Source organism: Lontra canadensis, unplaced genomic scaffold (assembly GCF_010015895.1).
Source record: "Lontra canadensis isolate GAN:19392208 unplaced genomic scaffold, GSC_riverotter_1.0 scaffold1, whole genome shotgun sequence".
NCBI lineage: Eukaryota > Metazoa > Chordata > Mammalia > Carnivora > Mustelidae > Lontra > Lontra canadensis.
In genome coordinates this window covers 125,467,344-125,490,019 of record NW_022630995.1, presented here as the reverse complement: position 1 = coordinate 125,490,019, position 22,676 = coordinate 125,467,344, and the positions used below count along the sequence as shown (strand labels likewise).

The window sequence follows — 22,676 nt, the reverse complement described above, 5'->3', positions numbered from 1 at the left end:
TATTTTCAATGATAGCCTAGCTGGATTTAGTATTCTCGGGCACATTTTTTTCTTGTTTAGTGCCCTGAATATATCATGCCAGCTCTTTCTGGCCTGCCAGGTCTCTATGGATAAGTCTGCTGCCAATCTAATATTTTTACCATTGTATGTTACAGACTTCTTTTCCCAGGCTGCTTTCAGGATTTTCTCTTTGTCGCTAAGACTTGTAAATTTTACTATTAGGTGACGCAGTGTGGACCTATTCTTATTGATTTTGAGGGGGGTTCTCTGCACCTCCTGGATTTTGATGCTTATTCCCTTTGCCATATTAGGGAAATTCTCTCCAATAATTCTCTCCAATATACCTTCTGCTCCCCTCTCTCTTTCTTCTTCTGGAATCCCAATTTTCTAATGTTGTTTTGTCTTATGGTGTCACTTATCTCTCGAATTCTCCCCTCGTGGTCCAGTATTTGTTTGTCCCTCTTTTGCTCAGCTTCTTTATTCTCTGTCATTTGGTCTTCTATATCACTAATTCTTTCTTCTGCCTCATTTAACCTAGCAGTGAGAGCCTCCATTTTTGATTGCATCTCATTAATAGCTTTTTTGATTTCAACTTGGTTAGATTTTAGTTCTTTTATTTCTCCAGAAAGGGCTTTTATCTCTCCCGAGAGGGTTTCTCTAATATCTTCCATGGCTTTTTTGAGCCCGGCTAGAACTTTGAGAATCATCATTCTGAACCCTAGATCTGACATATTACCAATGTCCGTATTGATTAGGTCCCTAGCCTTTGGTATTGCCTCTTGTTATTTTTTTTGGGGTGAGTTTTTCTGCATCTGACATATTCTATTGCATTTTATAGAGGAAGAGAGGTATGCCCCATCCTGTATTATCCAAAGATAAATTACTTAACTCTGTTAAGACAAAAAGCCACTTTTCGAGATCTTTACAACATGTAATTTTCCTACTTATTCTGTGTTTGCTTTGCAGCTTGGCCAACATCTTTATCTGGATAGTAGTATTGCCAGTATTAAAGGTTATAGGTTGCATTTGTGTGTCTTATTTTGTAAGATCATTGGATTAGTTTCCTAGGGATGAGACAATAAATTATCACAAACTTGAATGCTTAAAACAACAGAAATTTATTTTCTCACAGTTAGTGGCTAAAAGTCTGGGACGGTTGGTTCCTTCAGGAGATCTGAAGGAGAACCACTTTCCAAGCCTGCCTCCTAGCTCAGTGTCTTCCCACAATCCTTCACCTTCCTTGGGTTGTAGTTACATCACTCCAATCTCTGCCTCCATCTTCATGTGGCTTTCTTCTCATGTTCTGTATCAAATAATCTCTTTCTTTTCTCTTATAAGGATACTAGTCATTGGATTTTGAGTCCATCTTAAATCCAAGATGATCACATCTTGAGATCCTTAATTTAATTACATCTGCAAAGACCCTATTTCCAAATAAGGTCATACTCACAACTATTAGAAATTAGGACTTAGACATATTTTGGGGGGAGACATATCCAACCAACTAGAATGCCTAATTATTCTTTGATGTTGCTATTCATGAAAATGTGATGGAGGAGAAGTTGAAATTAAAATATAACAAAATGCTAATCAGAGAATTTCTAATTCTTGTAAAGATGGAGTAATAGGAACCATGTTAATCTTTATACACTGAAGAAACAGCAAAATGGGCAAAACGTATGAAACATTGGACCAAACGCTGGACATGACCATGATCCTTGTCAGAAGGGGAATTGAATAAGCTGAGCACTGTAATTTTTCAATTTTACTGCCTACATAGAGTTTACAGGCTGCAGTGTTGTAAGGAGGAACACAGAGCCCAAAAGGCTTCCCGAGTTAAGTAGATAGAAATTAGAATTTGGGAAGATCAAGGAAGGTAGAATATATGTATGTATAATTGGAGATACAGAAAAAGAGGAGGGGGGGTGGAGAATAAGAGCAAGTTAAAAACTTACAAGAAACAGAATAAATAATAGAGAACACAAATCAATGAAATTGAAGAGAAAAAAAGGGTAGAGAAAACTCAAGTAAATCTACAGCTAATTTATTGAATGGATGAATAAAATTCATAAACTTTCAGCTAGAATGTTCATAGAAAGAGAAGGAACAAATTATCAATATCAAGAATGAGAAAGTAGACAATTGGGGCACCTGGGTGGCTCAGTGGGTTAAAGCCTCTGCCTTCGGCTCAGGTCATGATCCCAGGGTCCTGGGATCGAGCCCCACATTGGGCTCTCTGCTCAGCAGGGAGCCTGCTTCCTCCTCTCTCTCTCTGCCTGCCTCTCTGCCTACTTGTGATCTCTGTCTGTCAAGTAAATAAATAAAATCTTAAAAAAAAAAGAAAGTGGATATTACTACAGATCCTATAGATATGAAAAGGAGAATGAAGAAGTATTATAAACAATACTATACTAATAATCTTAATGTATATGAAATGAGTAAATTCCTTGAAAGAAAAAAATTAAGAAAATTCAATCAAGAAATAGATGATGTGAATCAACCTATATATGAAGAAAATGAGCCTTAGATAGATTTACTTTTGAATTCTACCAGACATTTAAGGAAGAATAGTACCAATCCTTTGCAAACTTTTTAAAGCCATTACCCTGATATTACAGAACAATATCCATCATGAACAGAAAAGCAAATTAAATCCAGCAATATATAGAAAGGCCTAAAACACATCATGACTAAGTAGTGTTTACAAGAGGAATCCAAAATTGGTTTAATATTTGAAAAGTAATAAATGTAATTTGCTATATTGACAGAGTAAAAAGAAAAAACATGATTATCTCAAAAGAGGCAAAAATTTTTTTCATAAAATATAGTATCCTTTCTTGCAGTAGGATGTATTGTTCCTGATTATGTAGCCTCCAACATCAATTCCATGGTCCTGCTGGATATTCTGTGACCTACCTAAAACACTTGTTTCAGAAATTTGGCCTCATTAAAACACACACACACACACACACACACACACACACACACACACAAAGATAGCCTATTTTAATAAACTTTTAATCAACTTTAATGAGGTATATTTTGCATCCAATAAAATTCTCCCACTCAGGTGGAGACTATTATGAGCAAATATACACACTCATGTAGTCACCACTAGAATCTAGATACAGGACACTTCCAGCAACCCGTAAGTTTCCCTTATACTCTTCGTAGTTAACCCTCATGTCCCAGGCTACCATAATTTGTTTTCTGTCATTCTAGATTACTTTGTCTATTTGGAGGCTATATAATCATGAATGACACATCCTACTGTAAGGGAGGCTAGGAAAGTGAGTTTCTAGATTCTATCCTTAGAAGGTGGGACTTTTAAGTTGGAAAATTTCCCAACTTTGCCTTGATCTCTTTTATTTGTCTGTGCATGTGCATGCTTGCTTTGAAATTAAAAAGTACTAAAAAAAATGAGGAAAAAAACATACACCCATATTTTCCTTACTTAGTGTTAATTACTTCAACATTTAGACATGTGTTTGGAGTTCTTTTGCTATTGACTCTTTAACAGATATTAAAGAAAAAAATATGAATTCATTGCCATAAAAATTAGAGTATTACAGATAATGCTCAAGTTCACATTGACCCCAGTGTTGCCATTATCTCTTTTATCCTCATAGAGGCAAACATTATTATGACCTTTGTATATGTATTTTTCTGATTTTCTATTTATAGAAATCATATTTATAGAATCATATTTATAGAAAAATATAAACTATTTTGATTCTTAAAATTTTACCTAAATGGTATCATATTTGCACATGGTTCTACAATTTGCCTTTTTAACTCAAATATGTTTTTCAGCTCACAAATACTGATACATATACGTAGTACAAATAAATGAATACAAGAGGAATGGAGATTTGTTAACTCTGGGGAAATGTTGTACTATTAATTCCATAAAACCCATTAGGAATTTTGAGAAGTTAGGAGTTTTTATTCTGATAATAAACAATTCCCATAATCTGGATGCTGGCCTCATTGGCCTGCCACTCCCCTACTTAAGGTAGTGCCTTCTCTGTACACAGAGACAGAAAGCGAAGCAAGAAAAAGTTAAAACACAAGAATCTGACCATACTAGACAAGGAAAAACAAAGCCTCAAAAGTTCTGGAGAGATAGGTGTTAATTTCTTAAATTTAGCAAAGAAAGTAGAAATTTGGTAATCACTTATTTAGACTAATCTCTACATAGCAAGTTTTCTACATGGTAACCATTTTGAAAAGCTTGTCCCTGCCCCCAACCTCACTACCCTTACCTCTTAACACTCTTAACACTAACAGCATTTTGTGGTAGCAGAAACTGTATAGTGGTAATAAGATTTTTTCCTCATTTTTCTTCTGTAATTGTTTTACTTCACATTTAAAATTTTGTGTATAAATTGGCATTCTCAACTACAGAATAATTAAATGCTTAATTAAATAATTAAATTAAATCAATATGAAATTTGAAAATATATTCAAGTAAGCAAAATAGCTTTTCTGTCATGTCAATTTATTTAAAGTTATCAACATAATTTAGTGGTACCTCCGGTTAAAATTCAAATGAGTTTTGGTAAGGTGTTACAATCAAAGAATTCAATAATGAAATAGAGATTCCAGTATCATTATTTAAATTGTACTCATATAGAGGAATGAATAATAATTAGTTGTTTGGATGGGTTGGTGGTGAGACCAGTAGCTCTTACAAAATATCTTCCAATCCATAGACACATCTTCTTTCTTAAACAATAGATAATAATTATAGCTAAGACTTATACAATGTTTGCCAAGTGCCAGATACTCATGAACATGTTATGGATTTTAACTAATTTCAGCCTTACAATAACCATTATTATTATCATTATTATTTATAGATGAGGAATCTGATACACGGGGCTCAGGAACTTCTTCAAAGTCATACAATGAAGATGAAACCCACCTGGGTTAGTACCAGAGTACAAACACATAAGCAGAATGCTATTCTGTCTCTTTTGATATATATATAAAAATAACATGTCCATTAATTTTTTTTCCCTAATGGAAACCACCAGTTAAAACAGGAAGAAAACTTCCAGTTTAAAAAGAGATTTTAGAAAGGTATAGTTCAGAAAAATAATAATAAATTTTACATTCAAAGTGTTTGACCCCTGCAAATTCTTACTCTAATAAGCTGGACCCTCACTATAGCAACTCTAGAATTCCCCCCAAGTTTAGAATCATACAGACATATACATGTGTGTATTTACGTGTGTCTACCTGCATATGTCTGTATGTGTATTAGACACATATTCTCAATGGTTGGAAATTTTTGTGCTCTGAAGATGGATTTTATCTGGAGATAATCAAAAGCATTTTGAGCTAAGATGAGGGGATGACGTAGAGTTGAGCAATATTAACTTGAAGTAAAATTAAGTTTGGGCAAAAAATGAAATGGCCTTTTTCATATTCAATTACTAACACTGACATTTACTTTTTCTGGCAAAGGATATAGATAGCTTTGGAGTCTAATTCTATTTTAAGGTAGGTATTCTCCCCATTTCTCTCCCCAACATTTTTCTGCCTCTTCATTAACGAGGGTAATACGTTGGAAACTTGGACATGTATAAAATTCTTTGTGTATATGAACTTCACCCTGTTTTGCTGATTATGCAACACCGAGTGTGTATTGTGGTAAAAGGAGCACTCTTGGCTATAATGCTGTAAAAGGCCGACATTTTAGTCACCCAGTAAAGTCCTACCATCATAAATAGTTCATTAGAAGAATTTTCCATTTTTTTACTAGATTGAAACTTAGTTCTCCTTTATTCTCACGTTTGTGGAAAAAAAAAAAAATCATTTACCCAGTCCAAGACGGGTTGAGATCCCTTTGCTGGAAGAAAATGAACTCTCTTCTCAGCATAATCACTCAAGTCCTGTAGCAGGGTTCTCTTACTCACTGCTGCCATCTGCTGGTCTTGTGATTGTTAGATTTTGGAGAAAGCGGTGCATAATGCTCCAGTCAAGATGATGAAAAATGCAAATATCATCAATAGGTAGTTTTGTAGACCCTGAATAATAAAAAAAAGTAAGTGTAATTAAGGAAACATGAATAAAACATGCAGAAAACACAGAATGTCAAGATTTCTAGGGACCTTACTAACCATCTGCTCTATCCACCAGTATGCCTTTTGCTATCCCGCCAAATAATCATCCAGCGTCTCTCTCAAAAACCCATTAGAACCTTCCTAATTCATCCACTCAGTAAATACATGTGGGCACCCACTTTGCAGCAACATATGCAGGGGTTAAAATGCTGAGGAAATGTGCCCTGATGGGAGATAGAAGTTAATCATCACAGAAAGAATGCTACGAAGCGAGAGGGGTGTTAATAAGTAAATGACCATGATTGTTTCTGAGGGGGGCTACAAAGAAACCTTGGTGAGGCTGGTCTGGAGGGTGAGGAATTAAGCTTCTAACCATAAGTACCAATTAATCGGGCAGGGAAACAAGTAGGGGTTCCAGGTAGAAGGAATTTTATGTGCAAATCTCTGTTGTAAGATTAAGTGTGATACTTGCCAGGGATTGAAAGGAAGGCAGTGTGCCCACAGATTATGAGAGTCAAACAGCAAAACCAGGTTGGAAAGCTATGGTCAGAGCTTCTGGGGATCTCACAGTCCACGTACACTTTGGGGTTTTATTTTTCCAAGTAATGGGAAGACATTAAAGAAACAGGCAGCTGGATGTGGTGAAAAGATGGGATTCACATTTCATAAAGTCCACCCTTTTTTTGCAGATGGTGAACAGATTGGAGGGGTCCAGAATAGGTGTAAGGAGATGATGAAGGAGGCAACGACAACCTTCCTGGGCAAAGGTGCTGAGGTGCAGATGGAGAGACAGAGATGGATCTGAAGGGTGAGGAAGAAACAGAGACTAAGTTTGCTTTGCCCAGCTAGGGGTACGTGCACTGGTATTAAAGACAGGAAACACTGACAACTACTTCCCAATGTAGCCAGTCCACCTTTTATTAACAAAGAAGTATCTAAATTTTTAAAAACAATTTATTTATTTATTTATTTTAGAGAGAGGGAAGGGGCAGAGGGAGAGAGAGAATCTCAAAAAGATTCCCCACTGAGTTCAGTGTTTGACCACCAGGCTCTATCTCATTGTCCTGAGACCATGACCTGAGCTGAAATCAAGATTTGGATGCTTAACTGACAGTCCACTCCAGTGTCCCTAACAAAGAAGTATCTTTCTGTGTTAAGTAGAGATATTTTATTTACTTTAAGTTCTCCTTTTCAAAAATTTATTTTTTTATTTGAGAAAGAGGGAGGGAGCATGAACGTTGTAGAGAGGCGGGGGGAGAGGGAAAAGCAGGCTCCCCGCTGAAAGCCCAACATGGAACTCCAACCCAGAGCCCTGAGATCATGACCTGAGCCAAAGGCAGATGCTTAACCAACTGAGACACCCAGGTGTTCCTATTCACTGTAAGTTCTATCTATCTCCAGAGGTACAGATAGACCAATTTTAATCTCTATCCCAAAAGATAAACCCTCAAATATTAAAAAAAATAACTGTCTTATGCTCTTAAAGCTTATATTTTCTGGATCATTATTTTAGCTTCTTTGACCATGTTTCATATGAAATAGTTTCAGGCTCCTTGGCTGTTTCCATCTTAATGGTTGTCACACTATGTCCCTCTTTAATTGTAAGTCCTGATGCTCTAAAGCAAGGTTTGAACATTACAAAGTAAAACAGGACCAGTACCTCCCTAACTTCAGATAAAATTCTAAAACAGCACCGAGATCTCTTGACTGTCAAATCATATAATATTATTTTTATCTCTTACTAACATTAATATCAATTAATACATAGCCAAAATTCCAAAAGCTCATATCTTTTTTCTTCAACTTCATAAAGAATTGGGAAAATGGATGAAATGATCTGTATTTGATGACAGGGAGAGGTCTTTTAAGTTGGGCTGGGGCCAACTGAAGTTTCTGATTCACTGTGAGTATGAGTACTACCAGAAGTCACTCTAATGCAAGTTCCACAAATGAAAGCACCACAAAGCCTTGCCAAGTACAGAGCAGCTTATTTACGTGCTTGGGCGTGCTCGTGTGTGCACGCGCACGTGCGCACACGCACACACATGCACACACACACTCTCAAACTCTCTCTCTCTCTCTTTCTGAGCTTTAAGTTTCCCTGACATCTTGTCAGTTTTAAAGACTGCAACTTTACCTAGATATCAGCACTGATGGAGAGTAGGCACTCAAATATATGCTGAGAGAAGGAATACAATCAGGCGATTCCCAAATCTCCTTTGTGAATTAGACAATTGATACAATGACTTAAATAAGAAAAATAGGGGTGCCTGGGTGGCTCAGTCATTAAGCATCTGCCTTTGGCTCAGGTCATGATCCCAGGGTCCTGGGATCAAGCTCTGCACTGGGCTCCCTGCTCAGCAGGAGGCCTGCTTCTCCCTCTCCCACTTCCCTTGCTTGTGTTCCCTCTCTTGCTGTCTCTCTCTCTGTCAAATAAATAAAACCTTTAAAAAAATAAGAAAAACAATTATCAGCACTTTATACAACCTAATTATGTGAATACTTTGTTGGGCTCTCTCCTTTATTGTCTACGTAGTCAGAAGAATGATGTTCTCAGAGATTAAAATATTTTTCCCTTTTAAGGTTAAGAATCTATCTAAACTGCCCAGTCTCCTAAAGACAAAGACCGATTATATTTGGGCGATAGCAATATTTTCCCTTTGTGAAAAGTGAATCTTAACACTTAGAAAGATCATGCTAACATTCTCCCCAAAGCAAAAAGTTTTAAACTTGGATCTCTGAAACAGCTACTAAGATAACAGATAATCCCATTCTTTATCTGGGAGTAGCTATTGACCTATAAACTGTTGTGGTAGTAATTCCCCGCATTGTTACTTCTGTAGACATTGTGTCTGAAGTTTGTTTCTAAAGATAATAATGTACATCTAGCTTAAAATAGCTAAAAGTAAAATTCTAAAACAAACTTCTCAAAGATGAACAAATACCAGATATAAAAGAGCATTGTGGAAAGTGGAAAAGCCTCCAGCTGGTGCCTGGATGGCATTAAGACTAACTAAAATCATTAAAACTCTTTAGCACAAAAAGTGCTTGGATCTCAGATTAAGTTCTTACTGCTGTAGGTTGTAGACTTTCAAATATGTGTCTTCAAGTACTGCTTCAAGACATAACTAATAGGACCTAAAAGGAAAGATACATGTTTTGCTTTTGTTTTCCTCTAGGGTCTTATCTTGTTTCTAAGAAAAATAATTCAAAAAATTCTGATAGGGGGCGCCTGGGTGGCTCAGTTGGTTAAATGTCTGCCTTCAGCTCAGGTCATGATCCCAGGGTTCTGGGTTGGAGTTCCATATTGGGCTTTCAGTGGCGAGCCTACTTCTCCCTCTGCCTGCTGCTCCCCCTGCTCCTGCCTTCTCTCTCACTCTCTCAAATAAGTAAAATCTTAAAAAAAAATTCCAATAGGATTTTGGTTTCAGTGTTTAGTTCCTAGCTCTTTCTTAAAGGAGTTGGCAGGTAGAGTATTTAAAACTTGGCTTTAAACTACCTGTTAAAAGGCAATTAGGTACCTTCACTTTATTACAAGTCTCACTGGATATTTCTTAAATTTTGAATTTTGTTTGTAGACAGATTTATAAGTAGGTTTTTTTTTTCTTTTTTTTTCTTTTTCTTTTTTTTTTTTAAATCCAGAAGTCAATAAAAGTCATTCTTTGCTTCCAGCTTGGTCTTCTTTCTCTTTACATTTACATCCAAACTTGGCCAAAGTTTAGAACACACTTTCAAAATTCCAGATAGAACTCCGTTGGAATTTTGTTGGAATCACACGGAATGTAATTGGAAACAACTGCCTACTAACAATTGTGAGTTGCTCCGTCAGGAATGTGGTAAGCTTCCCCATTTGTTCTGATATTTTCTTATGTTCTATAGGAAACTTCTGTGGTGAAGTGATTGATTTTCTAAATCTAACAATTCCTTGTTGATTATTTTCTTATATTTTTATAATTTTTGTAATTTTTAATAGCATTTATTTTCATTTTCTAAGAAAATATTTATTTACTTATTTGAGAGAGAAAGAGAGAACTAGTGGGGGAAAGTACAGAGGGAGAGGGAGACAGAGAATCCTCAAGCAGACCCCCTGCCACTAAGCGCAGAGCCCTACGTGGAGCCCAATCCCAGGACCACCGAGATCATGACCTGAGCTGAAGTCAAGAGCCAGACGCTTAACCTACTTAACCATCCAGTTTCCCTTATTTTCCTTTTTAAAATTGGTTATTGGTGGCATATTAAAAAGTTTTTGATTTTATATTTATCCTATTTCAGAACTTACCAAATGATCTTAATAGATCTCGAGATTTTCAGCTGATTCACTTAGCTTTCTAAAGCAGATAATGTTACATGCAAATGACAGTTTTCTCATTTTTCTTTCCTACATCTATTTCTCTTCTTTTTCAATTTTATTTTTTTAATTTTATTTTACCATACTGGCTAGGATCTCCAGAAAATACTGAATAATATGGATAAATCTTTGACTTTCAACTTACAGCGAACTTTTTTCCTCAGCTTTACTGAGGTATAATTGGGAGAGAACTTTTAGGTGTTATCTAACTATGTTGTTTTTGATAGACAGATTTCTCCTATTTGTAGCACTTCTAAGAGGTTTTCTCTTAATTAAAAACTGGTTTTTAATTTCAGCCTATGTCTTTTGAATATATATTATCACATAGTTTTTCTGTTTACCTAATATTATAATACTCTGATTAATTTGCATATTATAAACTTTCCTGGCACTCCTGAATTAAGCCCTACTTGGTCATGGCTTATCATTTTAAGAAAATTCTTCTCTATTCGATCTGAGCTGTCTTTTTATAGGTGTCTTTAAAAAAAACTTTTTTTAAAATGACTTTTAGCATCATTTTAGAGGAGTCAGGAATTACCATTAGGCTGAATGGCTAGAGGTTCTTTCTCTCTCTCAAGTTCTTATAACTACGGAAGTGGGTTTTTTAAGTTTGTATAATTAATACAGTAGTAGGGACTAGAAGAATTTTCAAATACTTTATATTAAATCTATTCTTTGTTTGTGCTTCTTTCTATCTGTAACTGCAAATAAGCTATGCTCACTTGTGGTTTTCTAAGGCTTCAGGATGTTATACTGGTTAATAAAAACCCAATTCTTAAATAGCAGTAATTATCCTTTGGGAGGCAGAAGAAATATTTGCAAAGAGATTATGTTTTGGACATAAAATTATTTTTTGTGGAAAACAACCCTAACTAAAACAAATGAGAAATGTGGATGGAAGCAATTTATGGATCTATAAATGTTTTAAGTTGTCTTTTGTATTTTAAAAAGTACAAAAATTAAGATCTTGGTGCATATATCCTAAGCAAATTTATTATTTTTTAAGTCTGAGAATCCTGTGCTATCAAATTATGGCTTTCTAAATCAAAACATTTCACTTGGGATAAATGAAATGATATTTTAAATCTAAAATTGAATAATCATTTTAAGAATTATCCAGGTACACAGGTTGCTTTTTGGTTCCCAGAGATTAGAAACATCAGATCTTTTTAGAAGCAGGAATTATTTGTTATTACAGCTGCATATGAAGACAGAAAATATATCTATGCTACCTTGACAGACTGTCTTTGATTTATATATATTTATAATAAAAACTATTTCAAAATACTATTCACATATATTCCTCAAATAAAGGCTAATGGGAAAAATTCTAAAACAATTAAAAATATTTAAAAAATATTTTGTTTTTAAGCAATCTCTACACCCAATCTACAACCTGAAGATCAAGAGTCCTATGCTCCACTAGCTGAGCCAGCCAAGCGTCCCTAACAACAATTTTTAGTGAAAATACACACACACATCCTAGAGCTATTTAATAAATGAATTTTTAAATCATTATCATTTGCACTTGAAAGAGAAGGGGTAGTAGTCACCTGCTACCATACTATTTTCCTATAAAATTGCTGGTTTAATATGGAGGCCTTTGGGAGGCATGAGAACCAACAGAAGAATTTATTCCAAATTCCATTTACCTCAAGGATATTTTAATCTTTAGGATTAAAAAAAACTTTCATTTTGTTTATCGATCATAGTTTACATTAAATAAAATTTCCCTTTATCATATTTATTGGATTATGTAACCAAAATCTCTTATGGGAAATAAAAAGTAACTAAATCATTTTCTCACTGGCTACAGGAGTGGAGAGAAACATGTTTCATAATACTTATCATATCTTTAGTATTTTCTTTCCTTGTTAGGGATGATAACATTTTGAACATCTGAGGCAGAAGTGCTTAGGGGTCACATACAGTTTTCAGAAAATGACACAAACATGGTATGAAATACCTTTCTTACCTGGCTCTACACCTGTTTTCTTAATCTGTCCCCTTTCTTATACATACCTGTATTTCCTTAAACATGAAGACACCCCACATTGCAGCTATAAATCCTGGACCCTTGAATAAAAAGAAAAACTGTAATTTAATTGGTTACTTTTTCTGTGACCTGTACTCTACATAAATATAGTATATTGTAGAGCTGACCTAATACTTCCATTGAATAACTTTCTACTGTAAAAACAGTATAACAGTATTGTCAGGAAAAACTATTCATAATCTCAACACTAACTCAACATTAAACTAAGGTAGCAGTCAGTAAAAAAAAAAAGATTTTTCTTGTTTCTTTATAGTTTTCATATTTATTACATTGATGATGTCATATTATTATTTGATTTACATAAATAAATGTGATCTATTTATAGTAAATTTTAATAAGCAAATGATTTATTTTTTTTTCTAGTGAGCTTAGGACACTAGAAATGGGATTAATAGGAGAAAGTGTAGGAATAATTTATCTTAAAGATTTTATTTATTTTTATTTGAGAGAGAGAGACAGGGAGAGAGAGAGAGAGCATGGAGAGGGAGAAGCAGACTCCCTACCAAACAGGGAACCTGGAGTGGGACTCGATCCCAGGACCCTGGGATCATGACCTGAACTGAAGGCAGACATTTAACCGACTGAGCCACCTAGGTGCCCCCAAAGTGTGGGAATAATTTATAACTTTATTTGCCATATAGCAATCTCATAACTGAAGAAACTGTAGTATGTTCTTTTGGACCTGTCAAATACTGCACTTTTAAAAAAATTCTTAAACTGGTACTATTGCATTGTGGTGAACTATGTCTGACATTAAACTCCAATGGATGCTAAAGACAGTATTATAGGATGATAGAAAAGCCATGTAAGGAAAAATAAACAAAAGATTTATTCAGACAGGAATGAAATAATCTAGGAAAGGTAAGTGAGAAGAAACGAGGTGGAAAGAAAGAATGATTCTGCAGTTTGAAACTTAAAGCTATTCAAGTTTATTAACTGTTTTTAGCTGAGAAGGAAAAAAAAATGGTATTTGGATTAATCATGGTCTTTGTGGAGAAAGTGTATCGTATCAGCATTTTTATGATTCCTTTTCCAGCCCTGCACAAACTCTGGAAGGGTTTCTCATAAACAATTCCAACAGATTTTTTTGCCCTCCACTACTCCAATTGTCTACATGACTGGGTCAACAAAGTTTGACTCCACTCCAGGGATGTAAGTGAAGCAATAAAAATACATTACTCTCTGTTTATCAGTGTCTGGAAAATTCAACATCAAAAGCGCCAGAGAAATAGGTCAAAGGAACTGTCTTTTATCAATGATGTAAGATGTTAAGCCTCAAAATCCAAACCAAACAAGAAGCATCTGTGTCCTTTAGGCAATTCCATACTGACTTTGGACAGGATGGAAGGAAACAATAGAAAAGGAAATATAATACTAATGTTATCAGGCCAATCGCTCAAGAATTTTATCCTCTCTAATCTGGAAATTTATTTCTCTTCAGAGAACATGATAGAAGACAATGCCAAAAGGTATCACTGACCTTTGAGGCTTTTTGGCTGATCACTTCCTAAATATTACTTTAGACATGGTCTAAGGGTTATTGCGAGGAGTAATGTGGTTATAAAAAGTGGTGCTTTGCTAAAAGTAAAACAAGCACAGGTCAAAGTATGTACATACTCTTTGATTCGGGCAAAAGAGAGCCAAATAGGAAGCACATCTTAGATAAGAGACATAGCTGTTTTGGCAATTAGGATTGCATATTTTCCTTTCGTAAAATGAATATAAATTACATATTTGTAAATGAGCCTTTGAAAACAAGGTGAGCTTGAGCTACCTTGAGAAGCTGAACTTCTGGATAAACTGAGACAGCTTTCAGATTTGTCAGCAAAGACTTGGAGCAGAGATATCAAGCCCTTGTTGCTGCTACATCGTTTCTTCTGTTTTCTTTCTTTCTTTTCCCTCCCCACCTCTTCCCTCTTCCCCTCCCATTTCCCTCCCATTCCATTTCCTCCTCTCCTTCCTTCCTCCCTCCCTCCCTTTCCCGCCCTTCCTTCCTTCCTTTCTCTCTCTCCTTTTTAATTAAATGTTATTTGTAATAAACTATAGATGCTACCTTCAAGAAATTCACAATCTAGCTACCAATGGCTATATAACAGTGGAAATACATGTACCTGGGAAGAACAGTGCTGCTAGAATAACAAAAAATGTGCTCTTTTGATAAAATAAAGTTGATCATATTTATCATTGTTGAAGCTGGATGATGGGCATGTTTAATATTTTCCACTAAAAAAAAATGATGTTAAAAAAAATCCAGTTCTCTCAAGAAATAAAGAAGAATATAAGTTCCTTAAAGAAAAGACTGGATCTTTTCTGTATGTGGAAAATATTGTTCTTGACTAGAATAACAAAAATGAAACCAAGCAAGAACCTAATAGCAATTTTTCCCAATTCCCTCAAGTCCCAGAAACACCTGTTATTCACAGGTAATAATCCCCAAGCACCAAAAGAAGCTAAACCTGGTGGGTGAGAAGACTGTTTATATCACAGTGGCTGGAGAATAGTTCCTCTGACAGGCAAGTCTCCAAGAGCCACGGTGATTACTCCCATCAACTCTCTGCCCATACTGCACCTACCTCAGCAATTTATTTCCACGGAATTAGGCATTAATGTTTTATCCTAAATCTTTACCATAATTTAATACAAGAAACAGTGACAGAAAAACCAAATCTTGTCCATTATAAGTTTTTTTTTTTTTAAAGAAATAGTATTTATTGTTATTTAGTGTCCCCTGTAAAAGGCCCTATATGGTACATTCTATTAAGAATTTAGTGCTAGATGATTCCGGAAGAAACAACAGCACGACGTGAAGATGGGGAAGCAAAAGAAAGCAAGGAAGTATGTGATTATGAAGCGAATGCTTAGTCTCCGAGATCAGAGGCTTAAAGAAAAGGATAGATTAAAACCTAAAAAAAAAAGAAAAGAAAGATCCCAGTGCACTCAAGGAAAGAGAAGTCCCCCAACATCCTTCCTGCTTATTCTTCCAATATAACACACGACTGGGCCCACCTTACCACATCCTGGTTGATACCAACTTTATCAACTTTTCCATTAAAGCCAAATTTGACTTAGTGCAGTCAATGATGGACTGTCTTTATGCCAAGTGTATCCCTTGTATAACTGACTGTGTAATGGCTGAAATTGAGAAACTGGGACAGAAGTATAGAGTGGCTCTAAGGATTGCCAAGGATCCAAGATTTGAACGATTACCATGCACACACAAAGGAACCTATGCAGATGACTGCTTAGTGCAGAGAGTAACTCAGCACAAGTGTTACATCGTGGCCACAGTTGACCGAGACCTTAAATGAAGGATCCGGAAGATTCCTGGAGTTCCCATCATGTACATTTCTAACCATAGGTACAACATTGAGCGGATGCCAGATGATTACGGGGCCCCTCGGTTCTAATTCTTAAAAGATAGAGTTCCTCTGCCTTCCTTTACCAACTTTTTCTATTGCCGGTTCATATTAGCAACATGCTATAGCATGAATTATTCTTCTTACCCTTTTCCTGTTATGAGCTGAGTATGGTTAAATACACTCACTTTTTGGTATTGTTTTGAAATTGATAATTTGTATCATTTTAAATATTGTTGCATTTTTTTTATAAATCAGATGATTGCTCATATTAAAAAAAAAGAATTTAGTGCTAGAAAATAAATAATATCTTCTGAAGAAATAATGTTACCAGTTAAGAATTACTATCCCATTGTATTTACTCCTTGTTGTAAACACAAAGCAAAACTTAATGTTTAATCACATGACTCATCCAAAGACAATAGTTTGCTTTAGAACTTTCTGAAAGCCTTTTAAAATACCGAAGGACCATATGAGGAGTCTGAAGTCCTTTCTGTCTCACAAGGTTGTCAGGAGATTTAGAATATACACAAAAGCATTTTTAATTTGTAAATATTACATAGAGATAAGTATTGTTATTAATAGAAAATTACAATGTATCCAAAATGACAGTAAGTAAAATGACCAGACAAAAACTGCAAGGATATCAAGGATGAACAAACCTGCTAAAATGAGGTTAGCGATGTTTCCTGAGCAATTAGGGACATGAGATGAGAGGGTGTTGGTGAATCTACATGAATCTGTCATACAAACTGTACTCCTAAAAAATTGAACTCCATGATAGTCCCTAGTGATTCACTAAGAATGCTTCAGAGAAATCAGATTTACATTTGAAAAACAACTTGGAAAAACATTCAGCTACTTACAGCAGTGATTATCGGAAAACTGACCACAGCACTGAGAGCATGGTTAGCTATGAACCAACAGCAGGTGGCTATTGCCCAAAGAACTCCTGACAGGAATCCTGAAACACACGTAAACAGTGCACACTTACAAGCCATGTTCCTCTCCTGAAAAGTCCACACTCTAGATACAGTGGGAATATTAAAGTGCTCCTATCAACGCATTCTTTTTTTTTTTTTTTAAAGATTTATTTATTTGACAGAGAGAGAGAGATCACAAGTAGGCAGAGAGGCAGGCAGAGAGAGGGGGTAAGCAGGCTCCCCTCTAAGCAGAGAGCCCGATGTGGGGCTCCATCCCAGGACCTTCAGATCATGACATGAGCTGAAGGCAGAGGCTTAACCCACTGAGCCACCCAGGCACCCCCTATCAAAGCATTCTTATCGACATATTTGGCCAACATGGTTTTAGGATCCATTTGGAAACTGAGTCATTTTTTTTTCTTCTTGATGGCTGTGGGTATAATTATCAACCTTTTCAGTTTATTGACATTAAATAAAATACCCAAAGTTGTAGTTGAGATAAAGATTTGGTAGTGGAGAGGGATCTAGGGAAGATAATGGATCTGGGCATGCTCTGAGAACACCATTTAAGGGGGAAAAAAAAAGCTCCTAGAATTCGAATGGAAATACCAGATAAAATTTTCAGGTTACTTATCTAGGTGTTCAATAAATACTCTATCACTTTTTATAATGGTATACGGGCATACTTTGACCTAAACAAATCAGGTATTCAAAATGAATCTCTGACATATGCTTTATTTTGTTCTTAAAATTTTTTCCTTGTGGACTTATATTCCATATTGCTTTATGGCAAACTCCTAAAAAATAAGAAACTATATATATATATTTTTTTACCACCAGTGCCAAATGGATTAAGTCCAAAGCATGTGCATTTATCATATATCCTTTTCAAACTCTAAAACGGATTTCTCCTTCCTTTTCAGAGAAAATGTTTGTTTACCTAAGTGACTACAAAGTTCTATTGACTCTGACTTTTAATAAACATCCTTAGATAATGAAGAAGAAATAATAGAGTCTGATTGTCAATACACAAGGTATTTTGGCATAGGAAATCACCTTAGATTCATTTTTCAAGTTTCAGGTTCTATAATAACTGGCATTTCATATCAAGTTTCATGGTTTTTAAATCTTTTCCATTTACTGGTGAGTTGGGCCAGAGCAACTAGGTAATGAACATATATACACAGACAAAGACACACAGGGTGGCTTGGTTTCCAGGAGATGATTATTCAAGCTAAGTGAGTAGAGAATACTTTCACAGAGTAAGAAGATTTTGTTGTAGTAAATATTATTACCTGGCAAGACTGCTTCAGGATATAGCTTAAGGTTATTTTTCATGGCTATACAGTAGGCCAGAAAGTAGACTGTGCTTGTAAAAAAGATGCCACTGAAGTGTGCAAAAACGTAGTCTAAATCTGAAAATACAGACCATAAGACTCTCAAATGTATCCTTTTATTCATTTCAAATATACTTAGGGTTCCAAAAATAAAACAAACTCACCAAAATTAACCTTAAAAGTAAGGGAACTATTAATTATATTTTATGATCTTAGGTTTCTACATGCTGTTTATAAAGAATTTTAATTAACATATCTAAAACTTAGAAATATTAAGTAGTAAATTAGTTACTATAATCAGATCTAGAAGGCTAATTTTTATGGTTATCTTGGAAAGATAAATAAGAAACTATAAATATTATGTGAAAACCATCTTCTTTTTAAAAATAGATTGCAGGCTTAATTTTACTAATGCCAATGTAGCAAATCTCCAAGTAGACAGTAGTGGGGGTGATGTGAAAAATACGGGAGAGTGCTAATTTTATATGGTGACCAATCTGGAGACGAGCATCTCTGTTGCAGATGACAACTATATGAGAGGATATTCAGGAAGTTATCTCAAAAAGGGTTTTATTTAGTTGTTTACTATAGGCCTCATTACATGGGGGAGTTAATGACACATGATGGTGGTATAATATCTGAGAAACCCCAACTGCACCGACTGTTTGAGCAGACTGTCCTTTAGTCATACAGATGTGTATATGATAGGTTCTTGGCTGGGAAGGTCATACTAGACTCAATGTTTCTCTCAAAGGAAATTCTGGCAAAGGCGAGGGGTCATGCTTAAGGAGAAAAGCTTGAAGGTCAATCAGTGTGTCTGTTCTTCTAAAATCTTAAACCCTACTTCTGGATCATATAAGAACAACATGTGTATGAACTACCACAAGGGACAGCATAACATCGTTAATAAAAGCACATACCACATGAGTGGGATCTGCAATCTACTACTTGCTAATTTTGAGAATTGGGCAAATTACCTAATCTCTCACAGTCTAAATTTTCTCAACTGTAAAACAAGGATAATAATGGTACCTAACTAATAAGGTTGTTATGAGGGTCAACTGAGTTATTATTGTAATGTGCTTAGAAGAGTGCTAGCACAGTGCATATAATACTTATGTTTGTTAAATAAATGAAATAAAAAATTGCACCTCCCTAGAATTATGTTTTAATAAAGTGGAATAAAGTGTGTTCCTATTAGATGGCATTAAAGTTGTCGTAAGAAAGGTCCCTAAGGATTGATTGTACTATTTATGTAAAGAGATTGTTGAAATTATTTATTATGGCCCAGGACCAAGAACAACCGTACTCCTGGATGATTAGTTCTTTTTATCTTGTGTTCACTGAATTGTGGGACAGATTTGATTTCCTTTGTGTCTATAAGAAATCTTAGAGCCAAATTTATGGCTCATTTCTAGCAAGTGTAAAAATATGTTACAGTTTTTAGACTCATTCCTGATTCTGTTTTACTTTTTTCACTCTTGTTTTTCCTTCTCTTTTAATTTATCTTATGTTATTCTATTTTTATTGGTTCTTATCCTTTACAGATGAAAATACTAAAAACCCAAAAAGTATTTGTAGAATACCTTAAAAAAAAGACAAGTTCATAAAAGATTTGAATGTTATTTGGACTGAATATAAACAAGAACGAAGAAACAATGGTGTCTACACAGTCTAGCCCCTCAGTTAAAGTCTTTCAAATCCCAGTTTTGTCATCAGTCTCTCCTTCATGACTTTTGCCTGCCAAATTTCTCCCTTATCTGAATGTAGATCACATTAATTTTCTGTTCCATCCAATTTAGAACTTTATTACCTATGATCTCATTCCTTTATGAGTTCATGGGTGGAAGCCATGTTTCAACAAAATGATAGGACCCCTGAAGTAGACCTTCTTTCATCTCCTGATGAGCCTGTACAAGGGCTATTGCACGTGGTGTTGAGTTTATATCTGACAGACTCAATCTATCCCTAGAAACTGAGATAATCTGGGGGCATTATGTTGGGCTTTTCAATATACTACTCTATGCTTTAAAAACAATATCCTCTGACTAGGCTATACTTTGACCTTTAGGCAGGTTATACTTTGGCCTTTACTTGATTTTAAAGTGGTATGTACTGCACTTTAGCTTTTTTTAAAAGAGCAGAAGAATACATATTTTCTCAGAGATTACCTAACTGGAAAATAATCTCCAAATTTTACTGTAAATCCAGGAACTGTGTGTTAAGATCTAAGTAGCCTATATCAACCCTGACTAGAATAAAGTTGATTATATTTGTATTTTGACGATCATATGAAAAGACTCAAACAGTCCTTTATTACTTTTAGTCTTCAGTGGTTTTATAATCTACCACTTACAATGAAAAAGCAAGTCGAATCTATGTACCAGGATTTACTATGATCACGTTCTTTTTATATGCTTAAGTAGCAAAAAAGGTATTGAGTTCATTTATAAAGGAAAATAATGTTTTACTCTTACCATACTGGCTTGCCCCTGCGTATATACTGTCATTTCTTTTGCTGTGGTCCTTGATATAAATGATGGGCACAAATGTAGACCCATAGAGTATTCCAGATATCACTGCAAGAGTGCAGCCCCTTAAAAAACAAACACATCACTGTTAATCTTGGCCCACAGCAATATTTCTGACAAACACACAAATGGAATCATAACTAAAGCATGCTTCTAAGTGTAAATCACAGGCAGTTATGCAGAATCACACATCTATTTCAAGCTCTATGACTGTCAAAAAGTCAATGCAATATCCTCTAGGGTCAGAGCAGCATCAGGACTGAAAGTGCAGTTTCTGTCCCCCACTTCCTAGTTTTAGAAGTATATGATTTACAGAAATTATAATGGGTTATCATTATAAATTGTTCTAACATAGACGTAACCATTGCTATCATATGCATATCATTATGCTATGCATAATGAACTTGGCTCTCTAAATATGAACTATTTGTGGACTGACTATATGCCTTACGCTTCTTTTTTGAACACTCAATATCTAGTACAGGGCTAGGATAGACAAAATACTAAATGCATGCTCATTCAAGAACTGTTGATATCCCTGGACTTGCCCATGCCTTCGTTGACTAGGGTATGGTCAGGAGGCGCTGATTTAATCAAATAATTTGGCAATTTTGGGTAAAACATTTCCTATTGTAAAAAGAAAATATTTCATCTTAAGCAATGGAACCATGTGGACTCCTGAGACTTGTGCTCCGTTTGCATGAGGCAAGTTTCCCAATAATTTTGGGGAGAGATGATTAATATTTTGGAACACTCCCTTTAACTTAATATAAAGGGCAATGGCATGAAACAGGAAAGAATTTTAGGCAAAAACAAACAAAAAAACATTCCTTTTCAACGTAAAAAAATTCTTCTTTTTTTTTTTTTTAAAAAGATTTTATTTATTTATTTGACACAGAGAGAGAGAGAGACAGCGAGAGAGGGAATACAAGCTTGAGGAGCGGGAGTGGGAGAAGCAGGCTTCCTGCAGAGCAGGGAGCCCCACAGGGGTCTTAATCCCAGGACCCAGAGATCAGGACCCAAACTGAAGGCAGATGCTTAATGATTAAGCCATCCAGGCACCCTGTAAAAACAAATTCTTAAATTCTATTTCAATAGGAACTCACAGGACCAACCTGACAATCAGTTCCATCCACACTGGAAATCCCTGTGTCATGGGGAAGCCTAGACTCCATCGTCCTGAAAGGGGTGTCCCAGACACAGACCAGAGTAACACACCAGGTCATGAGACAATCAAAAATGTTTTTCTTAACAAATATTCCCTTAAAAGGGAGAAACTTTGTGAAAAAATGTTCTTGTTTTTGTTGTTGCCTTTTATTGAGAGCTGTTTTACTCTAAGCAAAAACAGCAATGCATTTATCTTCTGAAGCTTGTTTGTGAGCTCATTCTTTCACTCAATTGATTCAAATATTTATTGAGCATTTCTTAGGCACCAGGCACAGCCTCTTCCCCACTCTGAGGTTAGTGTGGATACTAACAGAGGAAATGCTTTATATTCTTGAAGCGCTTATGTGTGTCACCACATAAAGTTCAAAATAGTCACCGATTGTAAAATGCAAGGTACCACTTACATATTTCCATATTTCTCTGCTAATCCAAAAATATACCACAAGAAACTCTAAAATACAGGGTTCCTGGTGAGCCAAACTCAGTCTTTATGACAGTGAGGGGTATAACTATTATGGACCCAAAATATTCTACTACTATATTTGAAAATGAATATCTTGATATTATAAAATCATCCAATATGAGTGTAGGGATTTCCATTGGAGGCCAAGCAGTATTAGAGAAGTGTATTGCCTAATTTGACTAGAATTGCTGAGAGCCTGTTGATTAATACATGCTGTGGCCTGTATTACCTCTTTCACTTCAGGCACAAAAGTGCTGCAAAAGGAGGTTGGTTTTGTCAGCTACTTATTGGCTAGAGATACTGCAGTGGCTTAGGAATTTCTTGAAACACTGAGATCACGGACCTCCCTACCTAAAAATTCAGCAGGAAACAAGAAAGTCTGTCCACCATGGAACTATGAGGGTCAAAACCTATGTTACCATTT

General features: G+C 35.4%; 1 protein-coding gene and 1 pseudogene across 1 annotated transcript in view; one reads left to right on the top strand and one right to left on the bottom strand.

The window, feature by feature from the left end:
* Window positions 1-4,861: 4,861 nt before the first annotated feature.
* Window positions 4,862-22,676, bottom strand: part of TMEM144 (transmembrane protein 144) — a 38,826-nt gene continuing 21,011 nt past the window's right edge. The window contains exons 8-12 of the mRNA XM_032863100.1: window positions 20,569-20,687; window positions 18,050-18,169; window positions 16,698-16,795; window positions 12,442-12,495; window positions 4,862-6,035 (exon numbers count right to left, since the gene is read on the bottom strand). Coding sequence (XP_032718991.1) covers window positions 5,952-6,035; window positions 12,442-12,495; window positions 16,698-16,795; window positions 18,050-18,169; window positions 20,569-20,687 — 475 coding nt within the window. The 3' untranslated portion in view covers window positions 4,862-5,951. The remainder of the gene's footprint in view (window positions 6,036-12,441; window positions 12,496-16,697; window positions 16,796-18,049; window positions 18,170-20,568; window positions 20,688-22,676) is intronic.
* Window positions 15,285-16,041, top strand: LOC116870920 (annotated as a pseudogene).